The sequence below is a fragment of the Notechis scutatus genome, chromosome 2 (assembly GCF_049901735.1).
Source record: "Notechis scutatus isolate UNSWTSFEM ecotype Mainland chromosome 2, rNotScu1.2, whole genome shotgun sequence".
NCBI lineage: Eukaryota > Metazoa > Chordata > Lepidosauria > Squamata > Elapidae > Notechis > Notechis scutatus.
In genome coordinates, this window is record NC_142010.1 from 161,172,728 (window position 1) to 161,193,520 (window position 20,793).

Consider the following 20,793-nt stretch of genomic DNA (forward strand, 5'->3'; position numbering starts at 1 on the left):
TATTAATTATTACCAAAATTCTATTATGGAAAATCACAATCAGCTCTTATTTCTATTTTTTCTAATTGAACTTATTCATCTATTACAATAGTTAAGATAATTCAATATTAATCAAATACAGATATATTTACTCACAAAATCAACAGTCTTATATGCTTAATTAATTAATTTAAAGCAGCCAATTCATTAAAGTAATTAAATTCTTATCTATATATATCAATTAATCTATTTCCTTAGAGTTCTTAATTATACGCTTACCTCAGAACAAAAATACCTCAATTTCTTACTATATGATTATTATTTGAAGGTCTGAGTTCTATATTTACACAACACTTTCAATTGTCCAGTTATTCAAAAATTATTAACCAGTATTCTTAACTCAATATTCTAACACATACATATCTATTAAGATTATGCTTACCAATATTACTTAGTTACATCTATGATTGACCAGTTGAATGATGTTCATGGATCTTTCTTCTTCTTCTTCTTCTTCTTCTTCTTCTTCTTCTTCTTCTTCTTCTTCTTCTTCTTCTTCTTCTTCTTCTTCTTCTTCTTCTTCTTCTTCTTCTTCTTCTTCTTCTTCTTCTTCTTCTTCTTCTTCTTCTTCTTCTTCTTCTTCTTCTTCTTCTTCTTCTTCTTCTTCTTCTTCTTCTTCTTCTTCTTCTTCTTCTTCTTCTTCTTCTTCTTCTTCTTCTTCTTCTTCTTCTTCTTCTTCTTCTTCTTCTTCTTCTTCTTCTTCTTCTTCTTCTTCTTCTTCTTCTTCTTCTTCTTCTTCTTCTTCTTCTTCTGATAAATACCTTATTACAGTTCTTAGTTCGAGTTCAAAATGTCCTCTTTAAATTTGCACAGTCACTTCCACCGTTCCATTTCTCCTTTCTATTTTGGCTTCTTCTTCTTCTTGCTCCTTTATTCTTTTTCTCCACACAGTCCTAGTTCCACTTATAAATCTTAGTTATCTTATTTCTTCCTTTTTTCTTTATCACAGTTATCAAACAAATATTGCAATTATAAGGTTTCTTTCCTCAATCCTTTCCTTAAATCTTTTAAAGTGTCAATTGTTCTCTTTTCAAGTTTTTACTCTCAGCTGTTCTTCCGATCTCTCTGTCTCACTTGGACACGTCACTGTCACTTTCTCTTTCTTCCCACAGTTCTCAAACGTCAATCGCCAGAAAATATAGTTATACAACCCCCTTTTCAACTCCCAAAGTAAAAGTAAACGGTGTTGTCTCACTCTTCAGCTCCTCCGTTTTCAGCGCTCCATTAATCAGCACAAATTACTGCCATTTCTTTAGTTAGTACTCCTTCCGATATTTCTGCCGCTTCGCTGCACTGTTCGGTTTGGAGTTTCAATTTTCAATTTCCCTTTGTAGCATAAATCAGTATTCTGGAAATCTTCTTTAAGTTCACCTTTCCACTACTCAAATTTGCTGTTTTCCACTATTTGTTTCCTTCCTTCTTCTTCAAGCTGCTGGGCTGCCACGTCTATGGTTCCGATCTGTATGATCTTCCTCTTCTGCTGCTGGTTTTCGGGGGATTCTCTTGTAATCTCCGGAATTGCGGCACCTCCCCGAGATCTCCAGGTCTTCCCCTTTCGTCTGTCTACCCCTCCAAGGTCCAACACGCTCCTGGAAGCCACCAAACAGTGAAAATCGGAGCCTTTCAGAGCAGCGATCTGCTCCTCAGCTCCACATCAATGCAGCGCCCAGCTGGAAGGTAGTATGCACCATCACTTTCAAGAAGAGACTGGACAGACATTTTTCCAGAAAGTCCTTGGCTTACAACAGTTCATTTAGTGATTGTTCAAAGTTACAACAGCATTGAAAAAAGGAACTCACGACCATTTTTCATACTTGTGAGCCTTGCAGCTTCCCCAAGGTGATGTGATCAAAAATTGAGGTGCTTGGCATCAGACTCATGTTTATGATAGTTGCAATGTCCTGGGGTCATGTGATCCCCTTTTGTGACATTCTGACCAGAAAAATCAATGGGGAAACCAGGTTCACTTAACTGAGTTACTAACTTAACTACAGTGATTCACTTAACTGTGGCAAGGTTGGTTGTAAGCTGGGGCAAAATTCACTTAACAAATGTCTCAGCGACAAATTTCAGGCTCAATTGTGGTCATAAGTGAAGGACTACCTGTATAGGACTCTCCTGCTTGAGCAAGGGATTGGATTAAAAGACCTCCAAGGTTTTTCCCAACTCTATTATTCTATCTTCTGTGTTCTAATTGTAAAGGCTCATTGTACATGACAGAAGCAACATCTGCAGCCTTCCTTCATAGAATATTTCTACCAAAGTTATACCAGGACTTTGGATCTCTGCTCTTATATTGATGCAGCTTTGGAAAGGGCATTGGTGCTTACCTGATATGCCCATTCTCTGTGAGCTGTGAAGAGCATCCAGGCATGGGAGGTGCTTCTGTCTCTTGTCCGATAGGCTGAGCTAATTTCTGAGGACACTCCTTGAGGTTTCTCCTTAGTGTCCCCAGTTTTGGCAAAGTCAAAGTGATAAGTTCATCGCTGTTCTTCACCTTTGCTCTGTAGACTTGGCCGGGAATAGACCCACACCAGACAGACTCTGGGTGGGGCTGGATGCTTTTCACAGCTCACACAGAATGAGCGTGTCAGGTAAGCACCAACGCCCCTTCTCCAGATGAGCTGTTCAGAGCATCCAGGCATGGGACATACCAAAGCTTGGTGTGTCCTACATGAAGGTCTCCGTCTGGTTTGGAGTCCCCCTTTGTTACGTGTGGACCCATTCCAAAACTCTTCTTCCTAAGGCTGCTTTTGCGAAAGTGAAAATGTCCAGCTTATAGTGCCTTATGAACAGTGACGGTGAAGCCCACATCACCACCCTACAGATCTCCTCGATCGACACCTGAGTAGCCCAAGTAGCCAATGTCACAGCAGTTGAATGTATTGTAATACCTGTAGGCACAGGCAATGACTGAATCTTGTAAGTCTTGGCAATCATGGCTCGCAGCCAACTGCCAACTGTCAATGATATGATCTTCCTTCCTTGAGTAGAAGGTTAAAAGGAGACGAAGAGCACCTCCATCTTCCTAACAGATGCAGTTCTGTCTGTGTAGATTTGGAGTGCACGTTGTACATCTAATAAATGCCATTGTTGCTCTAGACCATGAGAAGTTGGGGAGTATCAACTCCTGTGCTCTGTGGAAGGCCGAATTAATTTTGGGATCTAAAAGGACAACTCTGTCAGAATAGAAAATGCAAAGATCTTGTCTCACTGACAGAGTGGCTAACTCAGAAATTTGTCTTGCAGATGTTATTGCAGATGTTACTGCTATGTAAGTAGGTGGAGACTCATGGTTCTCAGAGGCTCAAAAGGTTGTTTTGTGAGTGCTGAGAACACCTTGTTTAGATCCCAGGTAGGTTATCTATGGATCACTGGAGGTCTTAAATTAGTGGCCCCACGGAGGAAACTGCGTATTCTTGGGTGATGAGCGATGGATGTTAGATCACCACAAGTAATGACCGAGGCTAGAGCTGTCACCTGCCTACGTGGTGTTCCATGATAATCCTTTGTGTAAGCCTTCCTGGAGAAAGTCCAGTGGTGTTATATATACGGTTCATGGAAGGATGTCTGGCCGCTTGGATTGTAGAGATAACTTTATTGGAGAGCTTCTCACCTTTCAGGCATCTCAAGTGCCTTACGGCTAGGTGCAGCCATTGTGGGTCCGGATGTTGAATTGGACCCTGTGTGAACGAGACTCTGTCCGGCGGGATTCTCCATGGGTCTGTTGTCGATAGATCCCTGAGATCTGTAAACCACGGACCAGTATGGTGTCACCAACAATGGTTCCGCTTTCTCCTCTAGAAGCTTCTGGACCACCTTGGGAAACAGTGGAAGGGGAGGGAAGGCATATAGGTCTCGAGGCCAGCGACAGCGTAGAGCATTGACTCCCTCTGCTCCTTGTGTTGGAAATCTGGAAATGAACCTCGGGAGCTGTGCGTTGAGGGACGAGGTAAAGAGTTCTATGATTGGTTGGCTGAATAGATGTTGGATCTCCTGGAACAGATTTGGGTGCAGGCGGTCGACAGTGGCCCTGTCTGCCTGGATGTTGGACTGTCCCAGGGAACAATACAAATGCATGAGATCATTTTTCCTAATAGTTTGGATAATTGGGCCAGGGGAACTCATTTGAGAGTTCTAACCTCTTTTGACAACTGTCTAATGCTACTCTGCCTGTCTGGTGATAGGGATATCTTCCCAGCCATTGTATCAATGATGGCTCCCAAGTGCAGGAGGCAAGCCGATGGTGTCAAGTGACTCTTGGCCCAATTTATTGAAAATCCATGCTGTTAGAGAACCTGTAGGGTGACCTGAGTTCAGCCTGCTGGCTGGATGATGACAAAATTAATGTGTCATTGAGATAGCATTGGAGCCAACTGGCTTACTCCTAAGATGGCCTGCCAGAACCTTTGTAAAGATCCGGGGGACTGAGGCCAGGCCAAATGGAAGAGCTATATACTTGAAGTGTTTTTTTATTATAACAGAATCTCAGGAATCTGCTATGCATGGGTCTGATAGGAATATATAAATACGCCTCTGTTAAGTCTATTGACGTTAAGACATCTCCTTCCCTGATACTGAGAAGGATTGCAAGGAGCAAGGAGCTCATCTTAAATCTCCAGGAAGCGATTCAGGCCTTTTAAGTCCAGAATTGGTCTCCAACCCCCTAAACTTTTAGGGACCAACGAATAGATGTGAATGAAATCCTTGCCCTTGTTGATCTGGCAACATGGGTTGGATTGCGTGGATCTCCAGCAAATGTTGAATTGCTGTTTCCATAAGAGTCCTTTTGGTAGGATCCTTGAAACAGGGCACATCATAAAAAAATCGAGGGTGTGGAGAGGAATTCAAGAGAGAGACCTGATCTTATGGTCTCTCTGACCCAGGCATCTGATGTAGTGGATTCCCATTGATCTGCATATAGCCTTAACCAGCCTCCTATGGAAGAGTTCGGAATTATTTTACTTTGGGCGACAAAAGGACTTGTTTCCTGCCCCACGAAAGGACCTTTTGTTCTGTCCCCCCCCCCCCATTTCTGTCCCCAAAGACAGATCTTTCTGTCTGCTGTCCTTGTCTATACCCAAAGGGCCTTTGTGATTGGGAATAGGATCCTTGATAGAAGGGATGAAAGGAACCCCTCCGAAAGGATTGGGAAGGTCCACTGTCAGGCTTGTGAAAAAGGGAGGGGAGGATTCTTTTTTCTTATTTCAAGATTCCACCAGGAGTGGCTCCAGGGCAGATCCAAACAGTTTGTCCCCTTCAAAGGGAGCGGATGCCAGCTTCCATGTATGTTTGGTGTCCGCTTGCCAACATCGGAGCCAGAGTAGGCTTCGTGCAGTGACTCGGGATGCTATGGCTCTTGATGAGAATTTTGTCCGAATTAAAGGTTGCATCTGCAGAGAATTCTGGAGCTGCCATCACTTTCGCTATGTCCTGATGTGCCCTGGTATTTGATGAAGGAATGGAATCTCTCAGGTGACGGAACCACCTTAGGAAAGATCTGGTAAAGAATGAAGTGGCTATAGCCATCCTGATAGCCCATGCGTCTGCTAAATGAGCCCTGTGAAGAGCTAATTCTGCTCTCTTGTCCTCTGGTTTGAGAGCTTCTTCCACTTCACTAGGTATAGGTTCGGTGGCACAGTGGTTAGAGTGCAGTACTGCAAGCTACTGCCACTGCAATTTGGCAGATTGAATCCCACCAGGCTCAAGGTTGACTCAGCGTTCCATCCTTCCGAGGTGGGTAAAATGAGAACCCAAATTGTTGGGGGCAATATGCTAACTCTGTAAACCACTTTGAGAGGGCTGTAAAGCACTATAAAGCGGTATATAAGTCTAAGTGCTATTGCTATAGCGGAAGGAGAGGCTAGAGTTATTACAGGTTCATTACGATGGGGGCTAGTAGGCTAGTTGGATTGGGATACGCAGCAGTAGAGGACCAGTTTCTGAACTAATTCAGTGAACATTTGTGGGACTGGAATGACCTCCACTTCGGTGACAGGTTGTGAAAATATTAAGTCATCCGACTCCTCCTGCGCTGAAGGCGGTTGGGAGGTAGAGTTTGGATTGTCAAGGCATGCGGTGTTTTTAGCTTTGAACAGTAAAGACTTAAATAGATGTGGGCGGAATAGCCCCGTAAAAATAGGTTGATCTGGGGCTAAGCCCTCATCATCTGACATGTCCTTCTCTAGCTGCTCTGCCTCAGTGATGATGATTCATTGTCTTGAGAGGACATAATTTGTTCCAGTTAATCTATTTGGTCTTCCCCACATTGTGTACCCTGGTCGGGCATATGAGGTGTTGGGAAATTTGCCCCCTGGGAAGGTACCTGAAGTTGAGTTGATCTGCTCTGCTTGGCGACCTTGGAGATTGAAGGTAATGCTCAGGACCTGTTTGCTGTTGTCTTGCCATGAAAGTCTGCTGTACTCATCCTGCGATGCCTTGTTTGATAGTTTGCTCCATCCAGTCTCATATGAGGAGGAATTTCTTGGAAAAGAGATTCCTCTGCTCGAAGACCAGTGGCCGTGTGGGTGAATGTAGCCTCAGGAGCCCTACGTGGTGCAGGTATTACAGTTGAAATGCTTGCTTGGTTTGGCAAGATGTTGCTACACCTGGATTGCATTGACAGATCCAGAGGAGGAGCTGGGATGGAGCTTGGAACAGGAGCGATTTTTGGAGGAGACGATGTTTGCTTATTTTTTCAGCCTCACGAAGGCACTTTTTCAGATGTTTGTCTAGTGCCTTTTGACGCCTCTTAGCATCTTTCTCAGCGGCCTTTGAAGGCTTTTTTGAGCCCGATTTGCTCTTGGTTTTGGCCATGGCCTTTCTGGCTGCCACTCTAGAGCCTGAAACAATGGAGCCAATAGAGCTTCCACTTTCCACTGCAACCCCTGGATACAGGAGCTGTAGAAATGTGAGGCTTAAATTAAGGGCGGTTGGCTCGCCTAGGGGCCTGCTCCAGAACGGGCAGGGACTCCCTCAAATGTAAATGATTTAATCCCCTTTTTATTAATTAATTAATATCCAATAATTTGAATTAATGTCAAATAAATACACCTTAACTGCCCAGAGTAGGATCCAACAGCCTAATTAATACTGGGTCGGCAACAGCTTTAATGCACAGGCGGTCACAGGCCTGGGTGCTAGCTGCTGTTCTGCTGACTGGAGCTGGATGTGAGGGATTTGCCAACTGAACTCCTTCAGTGAATCTTTAAGGTTTGTGAGTTGTTGCTGAAGGCCCTGTAAAGCTGTGCTGGAACAGCCCTGTTAGGGATTAACAGTCTAATTAAATAGGCAAGGCACTGATGCTTTTTTAAAAAAGGACTCAAATCTGCTAAATACAATTTGCAGTTTGTAGATACAAACAAAATGGCACCAGCCATTATTTTTGGCGCGCAATAGTTCAATCAGCACCCCCAACAAGAGCTCAGTAACTTAAAGAATTAAATCAATGGAAGTCTTTTAACAGTGCCGGGTAGAGGTAAAAGGGCTAATGCCAACCCCCATGAAGTTTAGGTGCACTTTGAGGGGAATAAGCCTTGGGCATCTGATATTTTAATATCTTGGTGCAAACATGAGCCTGCGCTCGTCGCACCACAACACCCTTTACAAAGGCACGGCAGCCTGTTCAAAACAGCAGCCAAGAAGTAAGGGAAGATTCCAATCTCTCTGCCTTTCGGTCGGCTCGAATGTTTTTGAGGCGCAAGCTCATGGAGCGCCCGAAGCCTGATTTGGAGCTTTTAGAAGCTCTGCCAGCCAGATGATTTTAATTGCTTCGGCTGCTTTCTTGCGGCTATAATGGTGGCCTGAGGAAAAATGATCAGGTGCTGGCTTGAGCGCTCAGAGCGCCATTGGGGCCCTCGCTGTAGGCTTAAAAGCTCTGATGGCCACCTGGTGTTAAAAACGGCGTCAGTAGCTATATATAATCTTTTGAAAGTCACGACCTTCTATTTGCAGCCAGAAGCTGCGATCTGACCTTTTTTATTATTGCTACTCGCTTTAAGACAATCCAGCCAAGAGAAATATGCCCTTCTCGAATGAAGGTTGAGCAAAAACTGGGGACACTAAGGAGGAGCCTCAGGAGGAGTGTCCTCAGAAATCAGCTCAGCCTATCAGATGAGACAGAAGCACCTCCCATGCCTGCTCTCATCTGGAGAAGAGCCCTTTCTTCATTCACCTTATTCTTTTAATAAGCTAATATTTACTTATTTGAATGAATCAAAGTGTACAATAAAATGTATCCGTAATTAAGATTCTTCAAATGCTGAGTGTGAATTAATATAACACACCCTTCTATCCTGATTCTTTTTTCTTAAGTCAACAACTGGGTTTCAATCTAATAAATAATTAGAATGATTCATATTTATAACTGTTGCTTTTTCCCAAGATCATGGGGTCATCTTTTGCAACCTTCTGACAAGCAAAATCAATGGGGAAGCTACATTCACTCAGCAACTGGGTTACTGACTTATCAACTGCAGTGATTCACTTAACAACTGTGGCAAGGAAGGTCGTAAACTGGGGCAAAATTCACTTAAATGTCTCACTTAACAGAAACCTTGGGCTCAATTATCATAAGTTGAGGACTACCTGTATAATCACACCAGGTCATACTTTTCCAATCTTACTGGTGGAAATTCCAGACACTCTATCCATATAACAGCTACTTACAGCTACTAGATTACCAAGATCTTGCCAGAAAGCAAAATGGGGAAACTGTTCCATGCCCTTTGCTCCTACTATCAGACGCTGGTAGAGGAATCCTCCAATAATGTATACTGCAATCAGTGAGGAAAATCTGAAAGAGAAAACAAATACTAACAAAAGATTCACATACAAAATACTGTATTTTTCGGAGTATAAGACACTCTGAAGTATAAGACACACCTAGCTTTTGGGGAGGAAAACAAGAAAAAAAATCTGCCTCTGCCTCCCAGCAATTTGCCTCCTTGCAGCAAACAGCCTGTTTCAGCTTCAGCACAGCCTGATTAACACAAGCAGCTGATTGTCAGTTGGATTGGCCTCCCGACAAACAGCTGTTTCAGGCTGCAGAGATTGTTATAGCCTATTGCCGTCTCCGCACCCCCCGATTTTCAGCCTCCGCATCCCATTTTCAGCCGCCGCATGCCCCTTATCACCCCATTCTGGGTGGCGGGGATCAAAATGGGCAGAAAATGGGGCACGGGAGGCTGAAAACAGGGCACCCGGAGGCCGAAAATGGGGCATGTGGAGGCGGCAATAGGCTATGGCAATCCCTGCAGCCTGAAACAGTTGATCATCGGGTGGGCGATCCAACCAACCATCAGTTGCTTGTGCTAATCAGGCTGTGCTGAAGCAGGAATCCTAAAGTTCATGTCACATATATGAGTGACAAATACATACACACTGTTACAGTAGTACCCAGATAATAAAAGCCCAACTGATAAATCTGTTTAACACACTTGTTTTCATACCCCAATTCAGCATACTTTGTAAAGGTTTACTAGTGGAAAAGTTCCTTTTTAAAAGTATAACTGCTACACAGGAATATATTTAAAGAAGCAACAGCTTCCTATCATCCTTCTATACCCAAATCAAGTAATTCAAAATTATAGTTCAAATGAGAATCTAAGTTTTAATGGTCCTCCTATTACTTACTAAATGTAGTATAATGTGTAGTTGCTCTCCATCCCTACAGAGGGATGATGGCAGCACTATTATCATTAAGGGTATTTTATGCCCAAGAGAGTTAGCTTGAGGTGGGTTGTAGCCATAGTTACCCTGTGGTAAGTTGGGCAGTCAATAAATTGGATAAATAAAATACATAAAGATACACATGTATTCTGTTGGGTGCAGATTCAAGTAATATATTCTGGGTAGAGGCTGAGAGCAAACAGGACAAAATGGGTATATCCAGTAGGCAAATGTCAGGATCTATAGAAAAGCTGGGAAATATCTATGATTTTCTCTGAACTATAGGTATAGACAAAAATTAGAAGACCTACTTTGCTTTAAGCTTGTAACAAACAAACTCCCCATAAAACACTATGTAACCAGATGCTGCTCCTCATCTGAGGGTCACAAAAATAGGTACAGTGGCAATCCATATGGAAAAGTACAGAAAATTTGGCTAAAAGCATAATTTTAATTTTAAAAATATTTTTTAAAAATATAAAAATTAAAGTAAATAAAATAATATTTAAAAATATTAAAATAAAGAGGAAACATTGGGATCACTGCTCTCATTAATGTAAAATTATTTAGATTGTTTTAAAAATAACTATTTAAATAAACCTTGGTTGCTCAACAAACAACTTACTAGACAGAGCAATTACATTAACATTTATTTCAATCACTTCTTCCTTATGAAGCTTTTTTAATGTTTTCAATTTTTCAAAAATTTACTTAGATGGTACCAAAAGACTAAGAGAATGCCTTGGAAAAGGATGCTTTACTGAAAATACAAAAGAAAATGGGTGAAGTTTTAAAAATCAAAAAAAAAAAAAAAAAGACAAATGAAGAACAAGAGCTGGATACCTTTTTTTGGACAATGGAATAAAGAATTGGATAGGAATCAAATCCATGACAATATGCAAATGACATTAAAGATTAAGATTATTAGAAATAAAAAAGTTATATAATATAAAGAGCCCCTAAGGGAAATGGGCAATTAAGAAATATGAAATCTAAATAAACAAATATTTGATCCAGGTTAAAATTAGATGTATTAGTTTGCAACATTTTTTGCTGGCATGTGAATTGAACAGTTGATGCTTTATCGTTGTGTCTATAAATAAGACATGGGCTGACAGCTCTATAATATAATATAAAAAAACTAGAAGAGGAATTAGTGAACCACTGTGGAAGAAAATGAATGAAATTCAAATAACAAAAACTTGGGAAGAAGCATATAAAATAATGCATAAGAACAATTCAAAAAATCTCAGTCATATAAGACCAATTTCTTCATTGAATGTCAATTATTGTAGGGTATTTACTACTACAGGTTGTCCTCAGGTTATTTATAATTAACTACTCATTCAGCAACCACTGATAGTTATGATAACACTGAATAATTGGGACATATGCCTGGTCCTTAAAGTTGCAGCTGTCACAGCACTCCAGTCAATTACAATTGATTACAATTACAATCCAGTGATTACAATTTTAGTGCTTGGCAAACAACTTGCACTTGATCATTATTTGCAACCTTCTCTGCTGTCTTCTTACAAGCAGTCAATGAGGAAGACAGCATTGACGTTATTCTCAAGAAACCCATAGGCCATAGTATCTACCTTCACTTGTACCATGCCATAGCATCCACTCATTTACCTCTCCCCTCCATCTATGCCCTTTTGGCTGTACCTTTTGCAGCCCCCAGGTCACAGACTGTTAGGAACCAGCCTGCACAGTTGAAGCTAAGTGGCAGGCAAGTAAGCTAAGCTTCATCTGTATTTGCAGCCACTCCCCAGAGCTAGCATCAAAACATCAGCTCCATCTCAGGTCATCGGGCATTAGATTTTCATAGGACCCTACTATAAACTGTGCGTGCAAGGGATCTAAGATGCTTTCTTCTCCTCCCTCCTGGTCCATGGAAAAATTGTCTTCCACGAAACCAGTCCCTAGTGCCAAAAAGGTTGGGGGCTACTGCTGTACAGCATGGCGGAGATAAAGATGCTGCTGTATTCTGCAGTCCCTCCAGCTGACTTTGTCATCTTGCCTCTGCTTCCCTGACCACCAGTGGGCCTGTCCCACTTCAACAGTCTCAGCCCACTGCCAGTTGGGAGTAATACATGCCTGCTCACTGCCATTTCCTCTCCAGCCTCCTCTGCCTTAGCAATCTGTGTAGGTCTGGCAAGGCAAAGAAGACAACAAAGTCAGCTGGGAGAGGCAGGGGGTGGCAGTGGCGGAATACAACAGCATCTTCATCTTCGCCCTGCTATGAAAGATGGCCAAAAGGGCAGAGATGAGAGAGATAGGCAGGTGCAGGGAGTTCAAGCAGACAGTTTGTTCAGGTCAGGAGAAGGTGACTGAATTTCAACAATTGTACATGTGGGCTGGCTGCCAAGAATCCAAAATTAAATATGTAAGTGGAGACACTGCAACTTTGAGGACTTGTAAGAGCATTTGTTCAGTGCCACTGTAAATGATCACAGAGTGTTGTAACCCAAGAACTACTTGTACTTTCTTCTACCATATTCATGATGCAACAAGTATGATGAACTGTGTTCCAGAAGTCAATCACAGATAAGAACAGGATTAGGTTTGGTGACCATAAAAATCAATTGTCATGGCTGCATCTCACCGAGTTTCTGACCAAAACAGTGTGGCTGAGGATAGGGACCCATGCAGAGACTATCCAGTAAATTGTGGCCCCAGGGATGATCAAGGCTATAATCCTAGAACTTGCATAGATCAAGAAGTGGAATCCCTCTAGATTGGAAATGGAACCAGTTGAAAGTGCAGAAAAACTTTCCAGCCTGGAAGCAGAGGTGAAAGTGACAAGGAGCTACCACAAGCCACAAATGAGAAAAGCAGAAGTTGCAGGGAAAGCTTGGGTGGGAGAGGAGCCAGACCCATCAATTCCTAAAGAGTACTGGGACTTGGCCAAAGTGTTCAGTAAAAGGGAGTCTACTTCTACCCCATCACCCCAGACTGTGCAGTCAAGATTGTCCTGGGAGCTAAGATGCCAAAGCCTAAATTTGATGATGCCCTGGGAAATGGAAAAATTCCAGTCATTCATCGACAAGAATTTAGCCAGGGGCTTCATTCAGTCAACCAAGTCCCGCATGGCTGCCCCTGTGTTTTTCCGAGAGAAAATAGATGGCTCTCTTAGACTGTGCATTGACTACAGTGGGATTAATGCCATCTGTGTGGAAAATGTGTACCCCATTCTGCTGAAAATGTGTTCCCCATTCTGCTGGGCCACTTGGCCAAGGAGAAATTTGGACTAATTGGACTTAAGGGAGGTGTATTACCAAGTGTGGATTAAGAAGGGGGATGAATGGAAAAATGGCATGTTGCCAGCGATAAGCGATACCTCCACTGTTATGTGAACTATCAGCAAAATATCTGGGCTGAACTCTTACCCTTTGCTTAGGTTGCGTAGGATAATTCAGTACACAGCAGTACTGGATTCACACCATTCCAAATGGCCACTGGCCTGGACTTTTTCCCTATGCCAGAACTCCCTCAACACACCCCTCAACTGTCATCATTGATTGTATTCGAACCCTGCAGAACATCTGGCCCATGGTCCACAAAGCGCTTTAATTTCAGTTAAATTACAAGTGTTTCTTGAATGGGAATAACCTGATGAACCAGGATCATTTATGTAAATCTCACATGTGCCTTTAGTAATCAGGTATTACTAAAATCTCTATTTAATTTATGATACAAAGTTGCTATTTTAAAATGATTTGATTTGGAATGCTTTTTCACCCTTAAAATTATTATGGTAAGTTTTTGGAAGCTGTTTAACTCAGAAAAGAACTATTAATTATTTCAAATCAACTTACGTGATTAGCAGTATAGAGCCAATACTAAGGTGACGGTGCACATTGTGATGCAATTCTTCCAGAGGACAAGCCAAGCTGCTCTCTAACTCAAAAACATAGGAACATTGCTTTATCTTCTCCCTCTCTTCTGCCACCATGGTGAAGCCAGTCTGTTTAGAGATGGTAGGAGTATAATGGCACACTAATCAAAGTTCAGCTGCCCCCGTCTTCTTGAGATATTCAGCAACAGAGTGCCCCACAATTCTCACAATCCTATTGTGGCCTGATTCATATACATAGCATGCTGACTGAAACTACTAAGAGGTGTAGTTCAGCACTATCTAGAGGGCTGGAGATTCCATTTCCTTAGGCCAGGGGTGTCAAACACAAGGCCCCCAGGTCAGATCTGGCCCATGATGTGGTCAGATCTGGCCCATGGGCCATCCTGGAAAATGTGAGGGGCAGGCCTGCGTCACTTCAGCCCAGTCTACCCAATCCTGGCAGAAACAGAGGGCCAGCATTGCACCGGCCCAATCTACCCAATGTGAAGAGGAAACAGCGTGTGAGCCTGGCCACTGAGCTGAGAGGCCCAGCGAAGAACTGGAGACTGTGCTTGCATCGGCCAGGTGAACAGGCTGGGTGGGGCTAGGCAGCTGGCCACTGTGTCTGGCAACAGCTGGCCAGTCTGCCTGACAACAGGCAGTAAGACTGGCCAGCTGTAGCTTGTTGGCCTAGCCCCTCCAAGCTTGTTCACCTGGCCTGCGCAAGCACATCTCTTCTCTGGGCCTCTCAGTTCAATGCCTGGCCTCGTGCCACACCCAGTGAGCAATGTCAAGCTGGCCACGGCCACCCAGTGGGCCACACCTACCCAGTCAGCCATGTCCACCTGGCCCCCCGAGGTCACCCACAGCCCTGATGTGGTCCTCAATGAAATTGAGTTTGACACTCCTGCCCTAGGCTAAGGCTAAATTATTTGAATATAGTCTCCATGGTGTGCCTTTTTCTTACTCAATGCTCTCAGTATTACCACATATCTTACAATACATGCAAACATTTTGATATGTAATTTTTATGTGAAATGCATAGCCTTTGCTTACTAATCAAAGCTCTGATATTATGTAGCATGGAACTAATAATGCAAATAGTATGGTAAGGGCTGAGTTATGTGCTAGTTTTCTTTAACATAATTCATTTTTGCTGCCCCACTCTTATACTCACTGCTAATGTTGTTCGGTTGCAGATAATCATTACTAAAGCTTTCCTGTCTTCCTGTGTGCAATGGCTACCATAGGGATCGCCACCCTGATAGATCAGCAAAATCCAGCTAGCTGCCAAATCAGAAATATAAGAGATTCAATGAGGCATGAATATAATTATAAGAATGCGCAATAGATCTGTTCAAAATTATGTCTTACTTCCATTTGCAAGATGGGTCTCATTGATTCGTCCTATTACTTTTTGTTTGTTGTCTATCTTGCTGATCTGCACCAGACCAGAATTGGTCATATTGCTGAAGACTTCCCGACATATCCTCAGTCTGTAAATGTACTGGCCATCACCATTCTTGCTTTCTGTTTCAAAACTGCAAAGAAAGGCAATTTGGAACTCATAATATAGAATCATAGGGCTGGAAGTGACCTCAGAGGTCCAATCCTCTGCTCAAGGAAGGAACCTTATAAATGATTCCAGTCATATTCTTGTCCAGATTATTTTTGAAAACTAGCACCCACATTTACACAGATTTACCCTCATTAACACATTTATACCAATATAAGGAAAATAAAAATATTAAGAAAGCTAGCAATATTTGCCTGGAATATTTCTTATAATGCTAATTTTATCTTTGGCTCTCAAATGAAGGAATAATTAATAGCCACAATACAATTAACTGTGAACCAAACTTCATTACAAATAGCACATCATCCCCCGTTAGATCAAATGAGAAACATGAACTCTTGAAATGCATTCAGATCCCCTTCACGTTTGTCAATTTTGTTACGTGCAGCCTGATTCTACAGTTGTTGAAATTCATTTTTTCTCATTAATCTACATTCAGTACCCCATAATGACAAAGTGAACATGGAACTTTAGAAATGTCTGTAAATTTATTAAAAAGAAAAAAACTGAAATATCACATTGACATAAGTATTCAGACCCTTTGCAACAATACTTGAAATTTAGCTCCCATGACTCCCATTTCTCTTGATCGTTGCCAACATGTTTCTATATCTTGACTGGGGTCGACCTGTGGTAAATTTAATTGATTGGACATGATTTGGAAAGGCACACACCTCTCTATAGAAGGTCTTACAACTGACAATGCATACTGTAACAGAACAAAAGCTATGAGGTCAAAGGAACTGCCTGCAGAGCTCAGAGACAGAATTATTGCAAAGCACAGAACTGGGAAAGGCTAAAAATTTCTGTGGCACTGAAGGCTTCTAAGAGTATGGTAGCCTCCATAATTCTTAAATAGAAGAAGTTTGGCACAACCAGGACTCTTCCGAGAGCTGGTTGCCCGGTCAAACTGAGCAATCGGGTGAGAAGGGCTTTAGTAACAGAGGTGACCAAGAACCCGATGGTCACTCTGACTAAGCTCCAGAGATCCCAGGGTGGATAAAAATTGATTTTTTAAAAAATATTTAAAAATTCAGATTTTTAAATTTTTAAATTGGATTTTTTGTATTTTTATCAAATTTATTTTAATAAAATATTTTTGGAGTAAAAATCTATCTAAAGATAGTTTTCTATTTAAGATACATTAATAATTTAGTTTATTCAGCATGAAATGGAGCTTAGTTACGTAGAATGAGACTGTATATTGTGCAATATTTACATTTTTTGTAAACTCATTCAAAGAATCCAAGTTCTGCAATATTAAAGATTCTATCAGCAAGAATGAGTCCTTTGTATTTAAAGAGCAATTATCATTTCAGATCCATCATGGCAGCGCCTGTTAGTGGGCATCCACTTACCTGCTGCCCGCCATGTCCCTCACCTTGTTGTGTCACTGCTGCATCACCAGCTGTCTCATTAAAGTGAATGGGACTGTCGGTGAGTCAACTGCAGCTCAGAGGAGGAGCTGTTACGGGACAGAGATGACAGCTGCTCTTTCAAAATTATTATTTAAATCAAGTTGATTTAAATCAAGCCTTTTTACTAGTGATTTAAATCATGATTTAAATTGACTTGATTTAAATCATGATTTAAATTGACTTGATTTAAATCAAATCCACCCTGAGAGATCCTGTGTGGAAATGGGTCAGAGTTCCAGAAGGACAACCATTACTGCAGCCTTCCTCCCATCTGTGCTTTATGGCAGAGTTGCTAGGCTAGGGCTGTCAAAGTCAAGGTCTATGGGCCATATCTGGCCTGCAAGGTGGTTAGATCTGGCCCATGGCACTGCCCTGGAAACTGCAAAGAACCTGCCCATGGTGCCTTGGCCTGGCCGAGGCTGACTGGATGCTGATCTACATCCTGGTGGCAGCCATCCGGGCTGGACCGCAGTCAGCCTTAGATCCACAGTGATGCCTTGACCTCACCCCCGAATGTGCACACAGGAGGTGGCAAGCAGGTGGGGCCTGTTGTCCCTGGGGACTGCGTTCTGAACGCGTTCCTTTCACCCAAGACGCCAGCCCTCACGTGCTCACCACCTCCTGTGTGCACATCCAGGAGGTGGGGCTGTGGGACAGATTTAAGGCTGGCCACGGTCCAGCCTGGATGGCCGCTACCAGGTTGCAGATCAGCGCTGTGCCTCCATGCCCCACTCACCAGGCTTTCACTGGTACCGCCCGCCACTGCATGGGAATGCCACGCTGCCAATCTCTCCTCCTCCACTCATTCCTTCCTGAGCATGGAGGAAGGAGATGGGAAGGAGGCAGAATGGGACCTTTAGGCCATGGGGCTTCTGCCTGCCGGCATGTGATGGACTATTGCAGGGGATGAACGGGGAAAACGGCAGGTGAGCAGCGGTGGTGTGCAGCTGCTGGCATTGCAGGGGAGGGGTGCAGAAGCAAAACTGCCCTCTCAGTATGGGGCATAGAGTCTGTCCAGGTGCGGAGGCAACAGAGGAGAGGGTAGACAAAAAGGGAAGCTGCTGCTCTGCAGTTTTTCTAACCTGCCAGAAGCTCTGGACAGAGGCTTCCCATTTCAATCTTTCCCCCATCGTTGCCTCTGTGTGGCTCTGTGCTCACTTCTCCCAGACCCGCACACGTTTGTGTATGTGCGTGCACGAAGGAGGTGTCTGGCAGCAAGGGCTCACAACCTGCTGCAACCACCTGGCTGTCCCTCCAAGAAGCAGGAATGGCAGTGGCACCAGGCAGCATTAGGGGGGGGGGGAAGGCATGTGATGCGGACCAGCAGAAGAGTCTGTTCCATTCCACATGGCTGGGAGGGTGTAGGCAGCTGCCCAGCACATCCAGCAGGCTGGACCATATGCCTCCCCCCTACATCTCTGCCTCCAGCTACTGCCACCGCCATGGGCCGAGACAAGGTGATGCAGAGGATGAGACTGCTGCCCGTCTGTCCGGTCTGTTTTTGCTTGCGGTTGGAAAGCAGGTCACCGCTGGTCATCTCCTCGGCCCACTCATGGGTCTTACCATTGGCATACCCGATGTATCTCGGCACCACTATGAGCTGCTTCTAGCACCGAGGCCACCAGCAGCTTGTGCAGGTCCATTAGGCTGTTACCATTGCTGCCCGAAGCACCAGGCCCACCCAAAACGAAGGAGGTGAAGCAGCCAGCTAGAATGCCTGAAACTGGGTTGAGGAAAAGCTGAATGTAGCCAAGTACAGGCTACAGGCTCAATGTAAATCTGGTCCACAACACTCAGGCCCTCAGACTGGGCAGAAGGTTCACTTTCCAACATGACAACAATCCTAAGCACATAGCCAAGATCACACAGGAGTGGCTTAGCTACAACTTTGTGAATGTCCTAGAGTGGCCCTGTCCACCACAGTTGCCATCCAACCTGAGCTTGAAAGGATTTGCAAGAAAGGTGGCAGAAAATCCCTCAATTGAGGTGTGCAATGCTTGTCGCATCATACCCAAAAAGACTTGAGGCTGTAGTTGCTGTCAAAGGTACTTCAACAAAGTACTGAATGAAGGGTCTGAATACTTATGCCAATGTGATATTTCAGTTTTTTCTTTTTAATAAATTTGCAGACATTTCTAAAATTCTGTTTTCACTTTATCATTATGGGGCTCCGAGTGTAGTTTAATGAGAAAAAAAATGAATTTGAACAACTGTAGGTTGCAACATAACAAAATTACAAAAGGGAATCTGGATATCTTCTGAATGCACTGTATATTAAAATAGAAAATATGTTACTTGTACAAATTTTCTTTAAATATTTTTTCAGATTTGGTATCTGGGAAGTGTGGAAGCATTCAGAAAGGATTAAAATTAGCATGATGTGAAGATATAACACCTAAGGAGCATTACATAAAGACAGGATAACCTTTATGTCCAATAGCCTCATGAAAACCAGAATCTTGGGTATGGAGAGGTTACAAATTTCTAAAAGCAATTTTTCTCAAAGTTGAACTTTGAGCAAAGTTGAAATTATGAGCAAGTACTAATCTTATATCGATCCATTAATTAGCTCTGATATTCAGCAAGTTTTCTTGTCTCACTACAATGCTTTCTACTTCTGTCATTCAAATGAGTGCAACATTCCCTAGTGTTGTTTGTTTGATCTGAAATCTATTGACACTATACCTTTGATTGAAAAGTGGCTTCAGTCTGTTCATCAATGCTACTTCTTTTGAAGATTCTTGTTCCCGTTCCCCAAGAAGGTCACAAGTCTTTTCTTCAGCCATCACAGTGATTATAATGGCTAGTGTCACAGCATGGGAGAAAGCATGAACCAGGAACATTCTATAAACAGCAGCTTACAGAAAGTGAGGAAAATAAATTTCAAAAACCTATTAATGTGTGTGTTAATGCTTCTGACACAAATTCTGAATTCAGCAAACTGTTTCAGGCTTCACAACTCCAGATTAAGAGAAGAACAGGAAAATAATATGGAGCATAAAAATAATAACCTGGGACGAGATACTTCTGAAACAAAAGAAATTATGTTTATGGAATGGAAATTTCAATTGCTGGGTGTTAGCACTATCCTTGCCACTCTTTCCTTAATGTCCATTATATATTTTCTTTAGTGTCTTTAATGGAGGAAAACTTAATTAAGATGGTTCTCTTTCTCACAAAATCCATGCTAACTATCCTCTACCAGTGGATACCAGTGAAGGAAAAAATCTGGCAATACCAATTTCAGAAGGTTATTCAGCTGGACACTGCTAGATCTCTGTGGTAGAACAGCTAGAAAGTTATTCTTTTGTAGTAGGTATAGACTCAGCTGTCAAAATTGAAGAAACCTGAAACCTATAGTGCAAAAAATTTCAAGACAGAAATTGTTCGGACCTATACTTGTTAGTTGCTGTAATCAGAGTTATATATCTTTTATATTTTATATATTTTAACCACTGAAATTGAGACTTATTACTGTATATTAGTGAGATGCAATTTCTGCAGATCTCCTGTAAAATAAAGGATAAAGTAGGAAATTGAATGTTTGGCATTAGAAAATTGACCACAATCTGTGGTCCTAACCATAGTCACAATCTTATTCTTATGGTGGGTATTTTACAAAGCATTCTACTTGCATTTCTGTTTTTTTTGCTCTGCGTTCCATTTTATTGATGGAATCTGTGACTACTAGCTTTGGAAGGTCAATACAATTATTCTGGACAAAGAAACTAGTACTACTGGAAGAAATATAATACAGAAATTAATTTGATAACCCCCTGGATTGTACAAAGCCTTTTAATTTAAAGTATTTAAAAGTACAAAGTATTTTATAATTTCTCTACAGAGTTCAGAAACTGGAAAAGTCTATGCAATAGATATTCTGATACAAATACACTGTGTGCACAATTATTAGGCAAAAGAGTATTTTGACCATATCATTTTTATGCATATTTTCCACCTCCAAGCTGTATAAAGTTGAATGTTTAGTGGATATCAGTGTATCAGGTGAGGTGAGATCAGAACCCTATGTCAAGGTGTGCATAATTATTAGGCAGTTTCTTTCAGATTTCACTGACTCTGAAGTCAAAAATTGTAAAAAATCTTTCAGAGAGATGCAGCCAGAGGTGGTATTCAGCAAGTTCTGACCAGTTCTGGAGACACTGTAGCGGAAATTTTGAGTAGTTCAGAGAACTGGTAAATATCACCTTTGACTGGCCCCGTCCCCATATATTCACTGCCTCCAAAGT

The 20,793-nt window shown here is 42.3% G+C and overlaps 1 protein-coding gene across 1 annotated transcript in view; it reads right to left on the reverse strand.

The window, feature by feature from the left end:
- Positions 1-20,793, reverse strand: part of M6PR (mannose-6-phosphate receptor, cation dependent) — a 32,833-nt gene that overhangs the window by 7,414 nt on the left and 4,626 nt on the right. The window contains exons 2-6 of the mRNA XM_087957128.1: positions 19,232-19,390; positions 14,927-15,093; positions 14,730-14,839; positions 13,533-13,681; positions 8,707-8,833 (exon numbers count right to left, since the gene is read on the reverse strand). Coding sequence (XP_087813254.1) covers positions 8,707-8,833; positions 13,533-13,681; positions 14,730-14,839; positions 14,927-15,093; positions 19,232-19,390 — 712 coding nt within the window. The remainder of the gene's footprint in view (positions 1-8,706; positions 8,834-13,532; positions 13,682-14,729; positions 14,840-14,926; positions 15,094-19,231; positions 19,391-20,793) is intronic.